The sequence below is a fragment of the Aptenodytes patagonicus genome, chromosome 8 (genome assembly GCF_965638725.1).
Source record: "Aptenodytes patagonicus chromosome 8, bAptPat1.pri.cur, whole genome shotgun sequence".
In the NCBI taxonomy this organism is placed as follows: domain Eukaryota; kingdom Metazoa; phylum Chordata; class Aves; order Sphenisciformes; family Spheniscidae; genus Aptenodytes; species Aptenodytes patagonicus.
The window spans coordinates 4,059,388-4,080,044 of NC_134956.1; the positions used below are offsets into that span (position 1 = coordinate 4,059,388).

Below are 20,657 nucleotides of genomic sequence, written 5' to 3' on the forward strand. Positions count from 1 at the left end.
AAAATGGGAATGTAATTTAAGGAAAACTAAAGGCTGCCAGGATGGTGACATTGGATTGTTTCACTGGAATTACCTACCTACCATTTCTGTCAGAATAAATTCTGATATCCATGAAAACTGAGAATATTAATAAAACAGCAGTTGTAGTAATATTTCTAATTTTTTACATTCTTTTTTCCCCTACAGAAAGCACTTTGAAAATTCATAAACTCCAGTGGTGACTCTATTTAATAAGTGGGCTTAATTCTGGCAAAATAGTAAGGTCCCATATAACAGCTCAACATCTGACTATTTGCATCTACAACGGTGATTTCACCATTGTAATATACGTGTATTACGATATTGCCACTAAGTCAGATATTTCATACCCAGACAGTTTTTCTGAAATTTATGTTTTTGTTTTGGCTTGGAGTTTTTTGGTGCATTTCTTTTTCCTAAGGTACTGCTACTGCTTTTTACCAATGTGTGGAGTAGTAATAATTTAAACATTGTTTTAAATGTTCTCATGATGTTATTATCACTTTAAAACAGTCAAAAGAGACAAGGAGGGAAAAAAAACAAAAAACAACTATAGATATGTCCAACATTTGGTAAAATTCTGAAATGATAAACATTTTTTTGTGTGTCTTGCAATGAAGAAGCGTTACTGCATGTTCTGGTGTTAAACTACAAGAAATTCAATACATTATTCAAATAATTATCTAGAAATAAAATGTTTTCCTGCCTTCATCATCTTTGATCCTTTACATAGAAGTCAGACTTGACCTCCTTATTTTTAGCAACACTATTCATTTTTACCTCAAGCTCCTAAGAAATTATTCCCTACAAGATGAGAGCAGTTCTCTTATAAAACGCACTCATAATAATCACATGAAAGGATAGTTTGCAGCTATTTTCAATAATAACTGCAAATCCCACTGCTACCCATTCCCCCAGTCTGTCATACCACACAGAACCTGACTTAAAGCTGTTTTCTAACAACACGTATCATGAATCAATTTTGAGGGAAAGAGGGCTGATTCAACAGTTCCAGTGGTCGCTGACAATTAAAAACTTTCTGAGTTCATATATATGTGAGCTAGAGCATTAAGGGATCATTGCAGACAGAACATTTCAAGAACATTTTTAAATATTTTTAAAGACTTGCAATGTCAGGTGTAGGGACAGATGGATCTGATGATAGATAAAGTGAATGCTGTTTATCTGGTTGTTGTGGACATAAGGAGTTTATCATACAGTTTTCACCTAAGCAAGATTTACTTTGTATCATAACCGTCTTGATACTGAAAAAAACCCCAAGAAAGTCCATTATCACGCAAAGCATAGTTATGCAGTTGGTACCTGTAGTTGTAATTGTATCATGCTAGTTTCCAAAGTTACAGTAGTCAGAAGTATGTAAAAGCCTACTTTATAAAGGACTTGGGGAAATAAATCAGATTAATTTATTCTTTTGATGTTTAGTAAAAAAAAATAATTTCCTAACATGTCTAGCATTGCCACCAATTCTCAGTGGATCAAATACAAAGATTTAGACATGATTAAAAAAAGATACAGCGAAAATGTAAAATGAGACAGAAGAATAAAAAGGACAAAGACTGGTACCAAACTACTTACTTTTTGCAGCATCAGAACCCACTCTTTTTGTATAAGAGAAATTGGAGTTATCTTTCAATGACCTTACTCCAAAGCAAACCACAGTCATTAATCACCTACTGAAATAACAGCAGATTTGAAGAGTGGATTTCTTGGAGCAAAATAGGAGAGTGCTGGGGTAGGTGCTCTCACATCACACCACGCGGCTGCAGCTGTGCCTACACAGCAGCCGTGGCCACACACTCACGGTTGAGTCAGCAAGAAAAGCACCAAACAAAGATATCAAAAATACCTGCATTTTATGCTCAGGACTTTCAACTTTGGGACTTACCTTCTGTCACTGTTTCTAAACTGTAAAATGGAATTAATTCTCCACTGTCATTCATTATCAAGCACCATATACACAGGTCAGAAACAAAGTTTCTTAAAAGCCTCTTAATCCGCCCTTTGTATTACTACAGTAATATAATTTACAAGTGTAGTAGCAGGCACATGCTTCCAGTGTGCACACCCAATACTGATTTTCTCAGCTTAGTTGAGTTGAAATTTTAGTCATATTTTTACAAGCCATTTACTTATAGTAGCCACGAAATCTGCAGCCTTTCCACGGCAAAGCTTTTCCTTGTCCAAATACAACATTAAAAACAGTTTTCCTGAGTAGCCACCAGTTACAATCTTAAGACAATTGGTAAAGTGGCAACTGTTAGAGTAAAACACAAACCTCCAAGACTGCGTGCAATTTCTGTGGAAAGCGAGCACATTGCAGTTATAATCATGGCAATTACAATCACTGCACATCTTTTCTCTACTTTCAGAGTTGCATATTACCACATCACTTAAAGGAAAATTCTTTAATATCTGGTAGCCTAATAAAACTTCTGCTGATCCCTCCTTCTCTGTACTACTCCTTGAAAGAAGGTTAAGTCATCTCAATCCTATACTTCAAAAAGCCCTATTTTGCTTTATTTAAATATCGGTTGATTAATAGTTGATTTTTATCAAGTTAATTAATTGACTTTTTATCAAGTAAAGTCTATTTCTAAAGCTCATTTCCATCTTCTTTGACAGAGCTAATTAAAAAAAATAAATAAAAACTGCAAGAAATCTGTAGTTCAATTTATGTTCAGTTCTCCAAGAAATGCTTTATAACGTAAGAATTTGATATACCTCTGGCCTTACTGGGTCTTCAATGCCAACAACACAAATGCAAGTCAGGTCAGATAATATGTCATTTTCATTGTCCCAGTCAGGCTCTGGGCTGCTGTTAAAGTCTCGGAAAGCAACACAGATAGTTCTCAGTCCATCACAGGCCATAGGTTCAATCACTTTCTTCACCATTTCATCTCGGTCACGTGGTCTGAAGATACGCGGTTCACCAGCTGCATTAAGGATCCTGGAACATCTTTTTTATTTATGGGGGAAAAAAAAAAAAGTCGATTGTGTATTTGCATGACTGCTGAAAAGTATTTCCTTGTATCAGCTCATTTCATTTAACACTTTACTTTTTTGATGGCAAGTTTTAAATTTCTAGTGTAAATTTCTAGATTAAACAAGAAGATTCACTACTGAAATATCAGAGAATTTGTTTGTAACTTATTACAGACACACCAAGAGCCCTTCACCCATTATTTCCTCAATACCCATGTAATTAATGAGCTGAAAACTTACAATGAAATTGAAAAATCCTCATTTTCCAAATGTGTTGAACGTAAAGAATCCATTCGTAAACTACCAAATGTAGACCCAATTCTTTGGCTAGCCAATGATAAGAAAAATAAGCCAAACAGTTTTGCAAGAGTGAGTACTTAAAAAAAAAAAACAAAACAGTAACAGCTTATACTACTAAAGTGTGTCGTATTTCTACTGTAAGCAGCAACTTCCAAATACCGAAATTCCCACGTATGTCTTACTAGTGACTGACTGTTTTGCATTTTGGAAAAACACAGCAACTAATCCATTGAACTTACTTCTTCAGAACAATTTCAGAAGCTCCTTTGCTGTACATTCGGAAACTACCATCTGGCATTTTAATGACAGTACTCATTGACTTTCTGACAGAGTTGAACGTGTAAACTTTATAGAGTTTCTCCTCGGGGATGAGGTTCCGAACAGGCTCATAATCCTGCTTCAAATCTAGGACAAATCCCAAGAGGCCACACTCCGTCTTATTGCCTACCTGGCGAGGCAGGCCACCCTCCTTTTCTGGTGGCTGAAGAGAAAAAAAATTAGATATGAATTTCTCTAATGATAAGCAGTATACAATGCCTTTTGAACAAAGTTACAGTGTACAGTTTAAGATCTGAAACTCTAACTGTGCAATCATGTGTCTTCCGATTTTTAAAAGCTAGCAAAAAATCCATAGAGCTTTAACAGACTTGAAGCAGTTATTCACACAATGAGGAAAATTTCTCTAGACAAATAGTTACATTCGGTCTCTTGCATTTCTTTTCTTTTAAATTAGCCATTGGCAGTTGAATAGCTTGCGATGGTTAGGCAATACATCATTAAAAATGAAGTAACTTTCTTCAGGCTCAAAAATAATTAATTCTCATTTGTCACAGAGTATTTCCTTTTCTCACTTGCTTAGAATTATATTGTTCTGCTGACTTTCATGGTTATAATATAGTGAGTTAAAGAAAGATCTTTTTTTTTTTTTTACCAGGCATTTTTTACGTAAAAATAAATCTTCATCTAATCATAACAGTAAATCTCAGTGAAAAAGGTATTTCCAACAATCTATAAAATAATAGTTCTACATCTAAAAGTACCTGTTTCTAGAATTACCATACTTTAGTCTGCTGCTTCAAACAATAAATGCTTTATGTATTAGAAAAAATGGAGTAGGCTAAACATTTTGCAACTCGGGACAATTCTCAGTCCTTCTAGGGACAAGGAAGGCTTTACCTTCCCATTCAAAATATAAACAAACAAACAGTTTCATTTACAAACTTTCTTGCAGGTGTAATACACCCCAAAGAAAAAGTTCCTGTGTTGTCAAGACTCCAGATGGACTTAAAGTGACCTATGTGTGAACTACAGACTGTTGATAACTTACATTTTCTTGTACTCAGTAGAATTAGAAAAGTGTTGCTTAAGCTAGGGCTAAACTACACTTACGGGAACCAAACGAAGGGAAAGTCCTTTCACAACTTTAATTTGCATTGAAAACAGGTTTTGATTTGACTCAAGATACGACTGTAAGTCATCATTTTCAACGTGACTTAAACTTTTGCCTCACATTTTGCAGAATTAGGACTGCAGGACTATATTCAGAATCCATGTTTTATTTCACTATAGACTTTAAAATCCAGCCTACTTCAGAAATGGGATTCCTAAGTAGATGGAATTCCCTAAATTGCCCCTCAGTGGGATGAGGGGTAATGTAGGGAATGATTAAAGTTTCAAATCAGTAATCCCACTTAGATTTGAATTCTTGCAACAAGTACGGCCACAAAAAGGGAAAAGGGGACCTTTAAGTAAGCATTACCAAGTAAGTATTCCAGATAACCACCAATTGCAGCTGGTTTAAAAAATGAAGGTCAGATCGAAAATAATAGACTGGTCTAGAACTGAAGTAAGCAAATAAACATAGATTTTCCATAATAATCATCCTTCTATCACCAGGAAAATATATACCTGGTGACAGATAGATTAATGTCATTTCTTTTTCAGAGAGATGCATCTATGGTGAGCAATACATAATAATCTAAAAATCTCTGTCTCAAAGAGATTTATCCTTCCAAAAAGAATTGTAACATCTTTATTCTATATGAAGCATCATTTTTACCAAGTTAAATGGGTCATATTTGTGCTGCTATGACATTTTAGCATTATTCCAGTGTCAATGTAAAATGTTGACACTCAGCAAAAATGCTAATATGATATATTAATTTTATGATATACTATAACAACTTGCCCTGCTATAATCCCATTATACTGTGATGTAACTTCCCTCTGGATTCTCAGATTCACTTAAGAATCCCTAATTTAAAACCCAAGAGCTTGTAGTTATGTGTATCTGGAAGGATTGTTACATTCAGTGGATATAAAAATCTCAGTTAAGAGTCAAAAAAATACCTGTTAAAAACCAGTTTTGTTTAAACAAATTAGGTTCATTTTCATGACATTGCAGTCACACAGTTCCTGAAACATGCTAAGAACTTCTGGCTTCTCAAAGCAACAGAGTAATCAACTTCACTGCCTGGGTAGTGATGCTAGGAAAGGCTGGTTTCTCTACGCACACACTTTCCATTTTAGATCTAAATGTGAATGTGATCAAGCCAGTAGCAAACACACACTGGAAACCAATGAAAGACATAAATTTCTTTCCATCAAAGACAATCCTAGACAATAGTTAATTTATACATATGATTTCATCATGACCTGATGTGAATGGATATTGAGAAAATAAAAATCTACCCACATTTCACCATATATAAAACTAAATGTTAGAGTCCTTCTAAAATTATTTTTATTTCAACAAAAAGTAGATCACACTCTCTTCTTCTTACTGTGGTCTAAAAATAGATTTCTTTTAGTGAATATTTTTTGAATGCAAATACATAAGAGGAAAAAATACCAGTGAAAAGAAAATGAACAGACATTTCAGAAAGGTTTCAAAATCTAACAAGTGGCCACCTCCCTCTAGAGCAGCTGCTGTCTCCATATTCTTTGTACATTACATTATAATAAAGCATATGGTGGTGAGAGCTGGCAAGTAGCACTTCCTTTCCTGTACCGTTTCAGCTCAAAATCTATATGCCAAAACTAGTCTCCTTGCAGATTGTTCTTGACAATCCTTTGCAGAAGCTGCTGGCTTTTAAAACTTCCTACTGTGCTGTATCTAAATTTATTTCTTGCTGAAATCTGTAGCTTATGGCACCTGGAAAACAATTAAAAGGACAGCCCAAAGGGGTTACTTTTGAATAATTAACTAGGAACAACTTCATTGACTCCTCGGAGAATGAAAACCCTTTGACAACATATGAGAGAAAGCCTTTGAACTGTGATTTGCAAATAGGAACTGAGTCTTTTTGAATGCACTGTTTCTCAAGAGCTCAGCGAAAGATCTTTTGCTAGTCACAACACAGCTACAACCTGTACCATCTTCTACTAGGAAGAGACTGATCCAATATCTTCCTCCAATAACTACTTTCCACTGATCCCTGTAAAATGTTTTCAAATGTTTCTTCTAAGTCTTTATATTATTTATGTAATAATATTTCCATTGTAAGTAAATACTTGCACGTAAAACAAATTGCAGACAGACGTTAAAAAAACAATTGTTACAACTATCAAATCAAAATAGGTTTCTAGGTCAAAGTACAGCTGTATTATTAAGGCTTAAAAATACCAACCCAAAAGCTAGCACTGACCTAATACTGAATTTGGATTACAAAAGGAATTTTCAGAATTATTTCACTGGAAAATAACTGACTAATAAAATGGGTGAAGAAGGAAAGAAAGATAAAACTGTGGGCATAACTTAAAGATGTGCTTCAACTTTTAAAATTAGATTAGGAAATGATAATGCTTCCATTTTTACCATAACACTTACTAAGCCCCATTTTTCTCATTGCCCCTTTTAATGTGAAAAGAGAGGACCTGGCAAGAAGATCCAAGTAGTCTTTCCAAATTAAAATGTTAGGATTTCATATATTACCTGAAATCTTCATTTGCTTTATGTGATTCTCCTGTCTGCTACAGATTGAACTACTCCTTTAGAATAATGATGACTGTAAATATACCAATTTTATTAAGATAAAAAATGAACTTTGCTAGAATATTATATCCACATTGAATGTTCCATTTCAACTCCATTCACAATAGGCAAACAGACAGAGGAAAATACATTTTTAAAATTAAATTGCGAAAAATTTCCACTCTATACTTTATTTACTCCTGTCGTGGTTTAACCTCAGTCAGCAACTGAGGACCACACAGCCGCTCGCTCACTCCTCCCCCACCCCGCGGTGGGATGGGGGAGAGAACTGGAAGAGCACAAGTGAGAAAAACTCGTGGGTTGAGATAAAAACAGTTTAATAATTGAAATAAAATAATAATAACAATAATAATGTAATAATAATAATAATAATAATAATAATAATAATAATAATAATACACAAAGCAAGTGATGCACAGTACAATTGCTCACCACCCGCTGACCGATGCCCAGCCAGTCCCCGAGCAGCGGCCCCCCCGGCCAGCTTTCCCCAGTTTATGTACTGAGCATGACGTCACATGGTATGGAATGTCCCTTTGGCCAGTTTGGCTGTGCCCCCTTCCAGCTTCTTGTGCACCTCCAGCCTTCTCAGTCAGTAGAGCATGGGAAGCTAAAAAGTCCTTGGCTAGTGTAAGCATTACCTAGCAACAACTAAAACATCGGTGCGTTATCAACTTTGTTCTCATCCTAAATCCAAAACACAGCACTGTACCAGCTGCTAGGAAGGAAATTAACTCTATCCCAGCTGAAACCAGGACAACTCCAAAAAGAGAAAATGGATCAGGATGTGCAGGAACTTCCTCTGTATATTTAACCATTATATATGTAAAATTTAAAATAACTGAAAAGGATGAATGCTGTTCGAACCATGTAATATTTTTATTTTTTAATTTCTAATACCATAAAAAGGAGAACTACTAAAAACTATAGTACTATCAAATTCAGAGATATTCCCTCGTTACATAATTTGAGTCAATGGTTTAATGGAAGACATCTAAAGCAAGATTAAAACATACTAAATTTATAATCAAATGTATCAGCTTTTTGTAGATACAGGTTTATTCAACTGACTTCAAGCTAAACCAAGACAGATTTAGAAATTACTGTTTATCTTAGGAAAAAACTTAAAAATGAAAGGAGTGAGTTCTTTTTAGCCAAGGATTAAGAACCTAAAAGTTTGCTTGACTATTTAAGTAAAGTTTTCAATTACAAAATTGGAAACGGTTTCAAAAGATGTGTTGAAAATAAGAAAGCAGTAATACTAGACATCAGCTGTTCTAGTTTTCATTTACGATTTCTCTGGGATCCAGTTAACTACAGAAGTTCAACAGCAGCACTGTTTTTTCTGTCTTTCATAGTACGACCATTTCCACAGATCCTTCACCCCAGCTATAATCTGGATTCTGGTTGCCAAACACCAGTAACAAATTTGCTTTATCTTCTCTTTTCTTCTTTACTATTTGTTGTAAGAGTATTTATTGTTTTCTAGCTGCATCACCTCTGCAGAACTACATAGGAATGCACATCCCTGCCTAAGAATGCAGTAGAAACTTTGATAAAGCTTGTCTGGAAATAGGCTGGTTTTGATATGCAAAGATTCTCTTACAGAAAATTTTTTTCCACTTTCACTTATTGTTTAGAAAGCTTACTTAATAATCCTATCTGACTTTTCTCTTCCCAAACAATACTGTGGAACTTTCGTTTGGTTTTACTGAACTTCTGCCCACATTATACTTTCAACGCTATCTCAGTACATAGCATACTGCTGGCTTTCCGGGCAGACCACAACTGGCGTATTTATTATACACATGACTAGGATAATACTAATTAACCTAACTCCAAACATCTTATTAGAATTCTTGAAAAATCTTTCTGTAGATTAAAACAAAGAAACACAAAACAGCATCCTAAAGATAAATCTCACTACAAATACCTGGCATCAGCTCCATACTGTTAAAATGTTATGAATTTACTTTCCTAAGGTCTTTATTTAGGAATAAAAATTAGTCTTTATATCTTGTGCAGATTCTGATCTTTGCTACCCTTCAGGACACGTCTAGAATAATATTATTGACCTGACTGATGAGGAAAAGCACAATTTGTCCTCAGACTGTTTAGAATTTTAGGTAGTTTTTCATGTTAATGATGAATAAGTTACCTCTGTTTTATACGGAGCACAGAAAGCAACATGCTTCCTGATAATATACATGCTATTTTATAACTCAGAGTCAGCACTGCAAGATACAATGCTTTTGAAATTCAGTTAAATTAAAGTCAAAAGTCAGTTTGAATTGGGGTCAGCATAAGGGATTGAAAAAAGAGCAGTTAACAACTTGGAGCTGGTTGCGTAATCATTTTGGCATCAAAAGAAACAGACTGCGTTAACCTTCCATACCGTTCTAATCTCGCTCACTGGATTTAAAGCCCAACATTTAAGAGTTTAAAGGTTTTATGGCTTTTTTTAATTCTTATGCACACCGCTGAGTAGACTAACATAGGTGTTCCCATTCACTTATATTATGCCTGTTCATCAGAAAGTAAAATTTATCTCCTTTTTACCTTCAGAGGATTAAAAATTTTTATACACTAAAATGATAACAGACCTCTTCCTTTACTTCATTTCAAGCTCAAGCAAAGCATTTCAGTTGCAAAGAACTAGAGGTCCGCATCCCTTAAGGATGGTGAGCTTCTAAATTCCTGACTTTGATCAGTCTGCTCCATAACGTGTCATTTTTTGGGTCCCATGATTACACGTTCATCATTTCAAAGCCCTATGGTACATACATTTGGAATTTGGCTCTAAACCAGACAATAAAAAATGTTTGGGAACCCTTTAATAGATGTTGTACATGCTCCAGTAACAAAGACCTGCCATATTTTCTAAATATAATAGGATTTGTGTTTCACACGGTACATAATGGTGTTGCACAGTGCTGGTAACAGAAGCCAGAAAGATATTGTAGGGTGGCATGCAACATGTTTTGAGGAATGCTAATACAGTTCATCTAAAATAAAAAAGTTACAGGCTTAAACAAGAAATTTGGTTGTGAAGGGTTTCTGACAGAGGAGACTTGTGGGAAAAAAAGAAGACATTCACCTCTAATGGTGGCATATATTTTGGGCTCGGGGATTGTCAACAGCATGTTTTGTAGGAAAAAGAATCAGACAGGAAGAATCAAACAGAAGGTAATGGGAGGAGGGAGTGTTTGAATCCAAAATCAGTGGAAGGAGCAGGATTAAGAGAAAAAAATGGTTTTACACAGATGTATATTGGTAATCAAGCACGTCAGCAGTATTCTCTAGCATAAAATAGGACTAAAACAAAGGAGAATGTAGAGAGGGAAATAATAAATCACAGAATCATAGAATCATTAAGGTTGGAAAAGACCTCTAAGATCATAGAGTCCAACCATCAACCGAACACCACCATGCCCACTAAACCATGTCCCTAAGCACCACGTCTACACATCCTTTAAATACCTCCAGGGATGGGGACTCAACCACTTCCCTGGGCAGCCTCTTCCAATGTTTAACCACTCTTTCAGTAAAGACATTTTTCCTCACATCCAATCTAAACCTCCCCTGGCGCAACTTGAGGCCATTTCCTCTCGTCCTATCACTTGTTACTTGGGAGAAGAGACCGACCCCCACCTCGCCACAACCTCCTTTCAGGTAGTTGTAGAGAGCAATGAGGTCTCCCCTCAGCCTCCTCTTCTCCAGGCTAAACAACCCCAGTTCCCTCAGCCGCTCCTCATAAGACTTGTGCTCCAGACCCCTCACCAGCCTCGTTGCCCTTCTCTGAACACGCTCCAGCACCTCAACGTCCTTCTTGTAGTGAGGGGCCCAAAACTGAACACAGTATTCGAGGTGCGGCCTCACCAGGGCCGAGTACAGGGGGACGATCACTTCCCTACTCCTGCTGGCCACACTATTTCTGATACAGGCCAGGATGCCATTGGCCTTCTTGGCCACCTGGGCACACTGCTGGCTCATGTTCAGCCGGCTGTCGACCAGCACCCCCAGGTCCTTTTCCGACAGGCAGCTTTCCAGCCACTCTTCCCCAAGCCTGTAGCGCTGCATGGGGTTGTTGTGGCCAAATTGCAGGACCCGGCACTTGGCCTTGTTGAACCTCATACAGTTGGCCTGGGCCCATCGATCCAGCCTGTCCAGGTCCCTCTGCAGAGCCTTCCTACCCTCGAGCAGAGCAACACTCCCGCCCAACTTGGTGTCGTCTGCAAACTGACTGAGGGAGCACTCGATCCCCTCATCCAGATCATTGATAAAGATATTGAACAAGACCGGCCCCAAAACTGAGCCCTGGGGAACACCACTCGTGACCGGCCGCCAACTGGACGTAACTCCATTCACCACAACTCTCTGGGCCCGGCCATGCAGCCAGTTTTTGACCCAGCGCAGAGTACACCTGTCTAAGCCGTGAGCCACCAGCTTCTCTAGGAGAATGCTGTGGGAGACGGTGTCAAAGGCCTTACTGAAGTCCAGGTAGACCACATCCACAGCCCTTCCCTCATCCACTAGGCGGGTCACCTGGTCATAGAAGGAGATCAGGTTGGTCAAGCAGGACCTGCCTCTCATGAACCCGTGCTGGCTAGGCCGGATCCCCTGGTTGTCCCACTCATGCCTTGTGAGCGCCCTCAAGATGAACCGCTCCATAATCTTCCCCGGCACCGAGGTCAGGCTGACAGGCCTGTAGTTCCCCGGATCCTCCTTCTGGCCCTTCTTGTGGATGGGCGTGACATTGGCAAGTCTCCAGTCGTCCGGGACCTCCCCCGTTAACCAGGACCGCTGATAAATGATGGAGAGTGGCTTGGCGAGCTCCTCCGCCAGCTCTCTCAGCACCCTCGGGTGGATCCCATCCGGCCCCATAGACTTGTGAGCGTCCAGGTGGCGTAGCAGGTCATTGACTGCTTCCTCTTGGATTATGGGGGGGTTTATCCTGCTCGCCATCCCTGTCTTCCAGCTCAAGGGGCTGAATACCCTGAGTATACCCTGAATATGGATCACACAAATAAATAAACATCTGAAATTTCACCACTGCTGCCCTGAATTGATGTGGGTCCCATATTTCTATTCTGAAGAGACTGGAAAAGGGGATACAACAGGCAAATCCTTTTGCTTCCCATTATCCACAAAACCCCACTACCCACAGCAGCTCCATTTCTTGGGAAAATGTGCACCAAGTAAGTCACCTCAAGTTCTCACTATTTACTCTAGGCACCAGCAGCCACCATCATAAGCCTATCAAAATCAAGGCAACTTATTCCAAATCCTGACTGACAGGCACTGATTTGTTAGCCAGCCTGATACGCATCCCAGATCCAGACAACCTAAAACGAAGGCACTTGAAACATGTTTCAGCACTCACAAGAGAGAGAAAATCTGAAGACTAAAATCAGATATGTAAACAACACTGTTTAATAATAAAGTTACACATTTGTAAGTTGTTACTTAATACTAGTGGCTAGTGAGGCTGCCTTCTCACTGAAACCAGCTACTGTACAGCCCCTTAGTTACCACATGTTGAATGCAGGCAGCAGTCTCACACCATTTAGACCTCTATGCTACAGTAAAATTGTAGTCTCAAAGTACATTTATATTGCATGTCAAGCCTAAGTCAGGATCCCAACTTGCTGGCAGTTCAAATTGTTAAAGCCATAAGATAACCTTCATATCTCTCATGGTTAGAGATTGACCAGGACATCCTGCTGAGCTCAGTTACGTTGTCTCAGCAAGAAATGAGTAGCAATGGAAAAGCAGTTTAACGGACTTCCCCGTCGCTGATCGGACACGTGCTGCACCCTTCAGCTGACACAAAGCAGGCTCCTCAGACGAGCGACAGCAGTGTTGTTTGGCACTGCTTCCCAGCACAGGCTCCTATCTTGTTATTTAACAACCATTTAACTATCAGATCTGCTCAAACTTGGTAACAGGAACTTTTGACTCATTACTGTATGGGGTGTAAGAAACAATATATTTGTACAGTAGCCAGAACGATGGAATTATTTAGGTACAACTGGCATAATTAGATCTACCACAACAGTTGGAGGATATTCAAATCCAGGCTTCCTGCATCAGATTAGCTCTGATGCAGGGTAATTATTTAATTTTTAAGAGGATAATTATTTAATATTTTTTCTATTATCTGAAGACAGACCTGAAAATGATGCAACGGTCTATTTAATTAATGCAATGCTGTGGTACCATGTAATTCTCATTGCTAGCACTTGAGACAGATACAAGTTTATTCAGATATAACATTATATAAAACCGACATATTTCAACATCTCTTGTTGCCTCAAATAATAGCAAGGCAATAATCATGTAAAAAGGGGCCAGCTGTAACTATGTAATGTATCAGTGTGACATTTCCTATCAATATGGGAAAGTTAAGAGAGCAGCAGTGATGTGGCTCAGTGAGTATGGACTCATGTTTGTTTCAGCTCACATAACAGGAACAAGGAAAAAATGATACTATCCATAAATTCCCCCAAGAGTGATTATGAAAGAAGATTAAATCATGCATGAAGAACAGACTGAAAGGCTGGTGTGACAGTCTCTACTCCCTCTCTCATTGATTGTTACCTATTTTTACATTCAAAGAGAGCTAATACTTTGCCCTTAATTTTAATAGCAAATAATTAAATTACCCTTTTAGTTTGAAGGACAAATTTACCTTTGATTCATTTGAATAATAAAGGGATAAGCCCAAAAAATACTACCGCAAACATGAAAATTGTTTCTTCTCACTAGTTAAAGGTAAAAGATGGATATGTCAGTCCTGTATACCTTTTTCACAGAGTTACAGAGTAGTGGAGGCTGGCAGGCACCAGCCTCCTGCTTTTGGAAGACCATCTAAGCCCAGTGCCCCTGCTGAAGGAGGTCCAACTACAGCACGTCACTCAGGGCTGTGTCCCGTTGGGTTTTGAATACCTCCAGGGAGAGAGACTCCAAAACCTCTCCAGGCAACCTGTGCCATGTTTGACCACCCTCACAGTAAAATGTGTTTTCTTATGTTTAATGGAATTTCCTGAGTTTCGGTTTGCTCTCATTGTCTTTTTGCCTTTCACTGGGCACCACTGAGAAGAGTCTGGCTCCATCTTCTTTATTCCATCCCATCAGGTACTTACAAACATTGATAATGTCCCCCCTGAGCCTTCTCTTCTGCAGGCTGAACAGTCCCAGTTTTCGCAACCTCCAACTTGCATGTCAGGCACTCAGCCCCATCATCCAGATCACTGATGACGCGAAACAGTATTGGCCCCCCCTTAGTGATCACTGGGAGGCACCATTAGTGATCAGATTCCAGCTGGACTTTGTTGTCACAACCCCCTGAGACCAGTAGTTCAGCCAGGTTTCAAACTACCTTATTGACCACTTTTCTAGACCATACTTCATCAGTTTTTCAATTCACTCTCAAGACCAGAGGATGCAAGTTAAAAATAGAGACAAAACATTTATATTGTCGGCACGTATATTTTCAGACACGCAAAATGTTGACACATATGAGGAATATGCACTATTCATAGGAGAATATTACTCCTAGATATAAAGAACTTGTTAGAACGAATTAGAACAAAAATTGCTATTTCCTTCAGCTTCACAACCACAGAAAAAGCGGGATAGCAATAGTAGAAGCAATATTTGAGGTAGTTAACAAAGCTAAATTTAACTACATTTATCTATGTAATTAATTTAATTGGGCCCAGAGCAAGGATTTCTGATTTCAAATTATGAAAACATTAACTGATAACTTTTAAAAATTAATAATACCTTTTCATAAAGTCCTGCACATGTAACTGAACTATACGTATTCTAAGGAACCAAACATTGACATGTATGTTATGTTTATATGTTACAGTTCATTAGTGACTCTGTAATCAAAAGATGTGCCACATGAGTTATTTCTTTTCATCTCCCAATCCATTTTGGTTCTCTAAGTTGAACTTTTCCCTTTTATAATTAAATAGTCTACATTTCAAGATTAAAATAATTAAAATAGAAGGTTGGATGTCTTTTAATTTAAAATATAAAAATAGTTTTTAAAAATCTCTCAATTCCAAATGACAACGATTCATGGCTGAATTTAAACAGAGGTACATTAATACACCACATTACAGTACAAAGAATGAACTCTGCCTTGTTATGACACTACTGATTAATCATACTTATGATCAGGATACTCCAGCCTAAGTGTTTCCAGATTAGATTAAATGGAATTTTACAGACACAGATTTTTCTCCACATTTTCCCCAGAAGAGTCTTGGTATATTTATTATACTATAAGATGTTATCCGTCTGTATGTAGCGGCTTTCCTATTGTTATTGATCAAAACCATTCATCTGTTCCATTATAACATATCATTTAACGACAATTTGGCTCTCAAATTTTGAAAATTATGTATTCCACTTCCAAATTTGGACACCAAAAATCTCCACTCTTGTCCTTTTGTACAGTCCCATTCACAGGGAACTGACAATTGTTAGATTTATACTAGTGCCATTCCAGCTGTGTTTAAGTGCAAGAACTGTTGACAAGTAACCTATATAATCAAAATAATTAGACACAGCAATTGTTATTAACTCACTTTAATTAACAACCAATTTACTTTAAATATAGTCTAAGTACAAGGTTTCAGTTAAAGCTAGTTATAAAAGAAGCAAGAGCATGTTTCTCCCCTATTACCAATATTGTTAGAACACAGATCAGAGTGAAAAATGTGCCATTTCTAGACCAAATTGATGAAAATTAAGAACAGATTAACAGATTTTGTAACTTTCTGATAATTTGTTCCATATATTTGGCAAAAGCTTGCTAGATTTTCACGAAAGACAAATGAGCTGAACATCCTTCTTTAAGTGCAAAAGAGAAATTGCAGTTAATTGCAGAATTGTAATTGGTACCTCCATAATGACAACCCAAACATCTGCTACCTTGTTTTAGATCTATTAAACTGAGGTTTTACTGCATGCTGATATTAGACTGGCTTCATGAGTACTGCAGACACAGAAAACAGAGACAGGAGACAAACTGCATAATGTTGAGCTGATCAGGTAGTGAAAATTCAATTTCAAGGCAACATCTGCAGTTCAAAAAGCATATTTCCAAATTAGAACCAATAGTAGGGTTTACATGTTTTTGCCAACATGAAAAGCATTAATGCATCTCTTTTAGGGCTGAAACCTCATCTTTTAGATTTGAGGAAATAGAGATTCATTTTCTTTAGTTTTAGCAGTGACCTAATGAATACATTTGGAAATTGTCCTTTGAGTCCCTCTAACACACACTATAGTAATCTATCACCAGTTTTCTCCCTAGCATCTCAAGACTTTTTCTCACCAAGGTTGCCTATGAAAACCTTATTCAATGTTTCTGAACACGTCATCATCAAAATTCCAGTTACATAATCTTCCTCACTTTTAATTAACTAGTTAACCCTCAATCAAAATTAATGACAGTTTTTAAAAACACCTCCACTAGTAGTCTGAAGTGCTTCTTATGCATGCTTTCTACTAGCCATTGTACGTGAATTTCAGCTACAAAGTTGTGAAACGCCCACCATCTATTCCACGTTATCTAAACATACCAACTCTCATTTAATTTGCGTAACCTTCTCTATGGTTTTTACTAATTAGAACTGGAAATCTTGTAGTGCACTGTAGACATTAAATCATCGTTTTAGGCTGATGAATCGGACAAAAATAACAAATTTAAAAAACCAGCGCCACTATCTGAAAAATGTGTACCGTGATAATGATCATACTGTACAAGAATTTTATCATCATGTTAAATAACAGAAAATGCATGGCCTTTACATATGCACATCAAAATCCTGAATTTCAACAAAAGAAACAGTATTTACAGGTAGCTGATCTGTGCATACAGTCTTCATTTGCACAAAACTTATCAATACTTTGGATTTTCTACTTTTCTACTAAATAGATCTCAGATAGGAAAACTAAATTTCTAGAAAGACCAAACCAAAGCAAAAATCAGTCTTAATACTCACTGCCTTTCTGGTTGCAGCACGATTACAAACAACTTGTATAGTTTAAGGAGCTAAATTTACTAAGTGCAAAGCAAATCTAGCCACATGAAATGTAAAAGGAAGTTTTTTTCACTTGACTTAAGCTACTGATTATAGCCCATCATAATTATAGATCTTCTCTGTTAATAGTACTCATTCCCAGAGTAAAGAAAAGGGTTCTTCAAGCATCCACTTCTAAAAGAGTCTAAAAACACTAACAGCAGCTATTTCACTTATCATACAAAATGTACTCCTCTTTAAATCTATACTAGCACGTATCAGCTGAAATTATTTTTAAATTGGTTTTGGTTAGTGAGGGGTTGTTTTTTTGGGAGGCAAATGCATGAGCTCAAGTGTATATAATATGTCAGAGCAATGCTTATCTAATATTTTCTCAGAGGGATTTTTTTTGCATGATTGGTATGGTAATGTTTGAGATGCATTATAAATTCAGTCCTCTGGCCAGTCCCTCTCCTTGTCAGGATACTAAGAATGATGCCTTCACTGGGCAGAATAGCAGACTGTGAGACTGCAGCCAATTTTAATCTGATTATTCATTCAGAAGGAAACGGGACAGGAATGATGGAGAGGTTGAACATCCTGTCCTTCTTTACAGGAAAACTCTCCCAAAAAAACTTGTCTGTCACCTCGTCCAAATATATAGTCCCTAGCAAACCAGCATTGAGCACTGTCAACCCTTCTCCTTTGGAGTGAAGGGAAGTGTAAGGTAATTTATTTCTCTGCTCACTTGAATAAGTAGAAACCACAGAAAAACAACAATGGCATAAGAAATACACAGTGGAACTTTTTAACATGCTCAATACTTTCATTCAGTATTATGAACAATGAGCTACTTCTACTGCCCAACAGTCATTCATAATTTCAGATGGATGAGATGTGCCAGTGTCTCCATAAAGACTTGCCAGTAGCCAGCCATACTGTTTTGCTGTGTGTGTTTGCACTTACACACGTGAGACGGGTTTGTAGTAATACTCATTAAAGTTGTCCAAAATTTATTTTAAAACTTCCTTCTAGAAGCTTAATTTTTCCATGCAAGGTGTCTGCCAAAACAGGTCTGCCATTTCTTCAGTGATGCTAAGAAACAGTATAGTTTTGACTACATTAAAATACTCTAGCAGCCTTTCCTTTGAAAACTTTCCGCTTCCTCTGCTAGACTCCAGCTGGGAAAAGGATTTTATGTAATGGATGCCTTCTGCCTACCAAAGTCATATGCCCCTGAGAAATGAGATCCATCAAAGTCATATGCCTTTGAGACGTCAGTGCCCCTGCTCAGAATCTATGGTTACAGTTCCTCAGAATCGCATCCATTCTAGAGATTTTTCCGGTTTATCTGGCACCATCATTCTGCACCAGCAGAAAGGCCATCATTTTTGGGCACCTTCCCCCACTCACTTGTAAATAACACAGAAATATGATTGATTGGAATGCAGAGGAGCCAAGAGCTTCACATACAAGAAGAGAAAACTGGAAGCTTGAAAGAAAAGTTAGTAGCAGGGTCTACCTGCAGAAGAAAGCAGGAACTAGAATTTGAAGCATAGTTTTTTTACTTACTGTATATTTAATACCAACTTTCTAGGACTAGCTGTGACTCGACAGAAAAGAAAAATAATATTTTGCTTACATTAACAGAAATATAATAAATCTTATTAAGTGCAATTTCATTCACAAAGAATAGCAATGCCAAGTCAATTTAAAGTCTTCTTCAACTCTGTAAAGTAAGTCCTGCACATTTATTGCTCTGAAATTAGCAAGATGTTTTCTGTCATATACTTTATTGCTGATCTGTTGTATTTCAGGCATTGTACCAGTCGGGGTTTTTTGGCGTTGGTTGTTTTTTTTCCCCCCAGAGAAATAAAGCACATTGGAGTTCTGAGAGTAAAAAGAAAACTTACTAAGAACTATAGAATATATATTATATATTTATGTAATAATAAAAAAATTAATGTCAGATTTCATTATGAGGTGATTCACCCACCGCATTGTTTCTAATAAGCCTGTTTGTGTATCTTCGATTATAAAACCACTACCATTTTCTATAAAATTGGTATTAAATTATCACATTTGAAATTATTATCTTCCTGTTCCTGATGACAGAGAACACAAAGAAAACCTACATTAAAACAGATGTGCCTGAAGTAAGTGGTTTACACCCACTCATGTAAAAACAAAAGCTCCCATCAGGAAAATATGCTCCCTGATAATATCCCCTACAAAGTGTTAACACTAAATTCTAACCAGCATATCAATCAGCTCCAAAGTGTGATGACTTTATCTCAGTAGGGTATCATAGGCATGAAAAGAAGTACGTATTAAATCATTCATTGTGCCAACATATTTTATTTAAAAAAAAAAAAAAAAATTGGTCCTAAAAATGATCAGACAACAATAAGCAATATTTATATATCTAGATGAAAACACTTTGGAATACCTTGCAGGAAACGTTGACTTTTAAAGCCTGCACTCATCAACGGGCATATTTGGAAACAGTTGGCAGTTATCCCTATAAGTGAATCATCTTATGCCAGTACAAGATGAGTGGAAAATAAGAACATGAAAGTAAGATAAATAACATGAAAGAAAATCCTATGCAAGGTAATAGGAAAAACAGTTGTTGCATCATAACAAGTTAAAAATCTAATTTGCTCATTTTCATACAAGCAAGCAGGAAAAAAAAAAAGCTAACGTGGTAAACGATATTATGGTAACAAAAAGCTTCCAAGTGGCTGTCAGTCCTGTTTATAATCTTGCAGTGATTATTTATTCCAACAGGAATAAATGGAATCTGCAATTACCAAACTGTGAAGGCAAAGAAGGCCAGTATGAAGGAGGTTATTATTAACTCGTTTTCTGCCACATGAAGAAAGAAAATAAAGAAATATAATTTAACTTGTTCACAGACTTTTAGCTAGTATGGGAATAATTTTTCATGCTACATTCTACAGTGCAGGATTATTTTATTTATCCATCTTCTCCTCCTATGTTCATTTGTTGCTGAGGCAGGACCGTCAACCCTTTCTTTGACAGAAAAGGAGACTAGGAACTAAGGAAAAGAGTTGTCAGGAGCTGCAGTCCTTCAATTGCCAAGTTCATTTACAATTACAGTTTACTGTATAATGAGAACTTCAGTGAAAGAACTAGCTCCATCCGAGCACATTTATCTCGCCTTCTCTACCTATAACATTTCTGCCATGTTGTGGGGAAACCCACCTTGCCTCTGACAACCTGGCCATCAATGAAAATATGCAACCTTCCAGAGAGTATAAATAATGTCAATAGCA

The 20,657-nt window shown here is 37.2% G+C and overlaps 1 protein-coding gene across 13 annotated transcripts in view; it reads right to left on the bottom strand.

Moving 5' to 3' along the window:
• Positions 1–20,657, bottom strand: part of ATP2B2 (ATPase plasma membrane Ca2+ transporting 2) — a 446,707-nt gene that overhangs the window by 53,039 nt on the left and 373,011 nt on the right. For all 13 annotated transcript variants that reach the window (XM_076346016.1, XM_076346010.1, XM_076346023.1 and 10 more), the window contains 2 exons: positions 3,561–3,802; positions 2,761–2,995 (listed from right to left, as the gene is read on the bottom strand). In XM_076346016.1, coding sequence (XP_076202131.1) covers positions 2,761–2,995; positions 3,561–3,802 — 477 coding nt within the window. The remainder of the gene's footprint in view (positions 1–2,760; positions 2,996–3,560; positions 3,803–20,657) is intronic.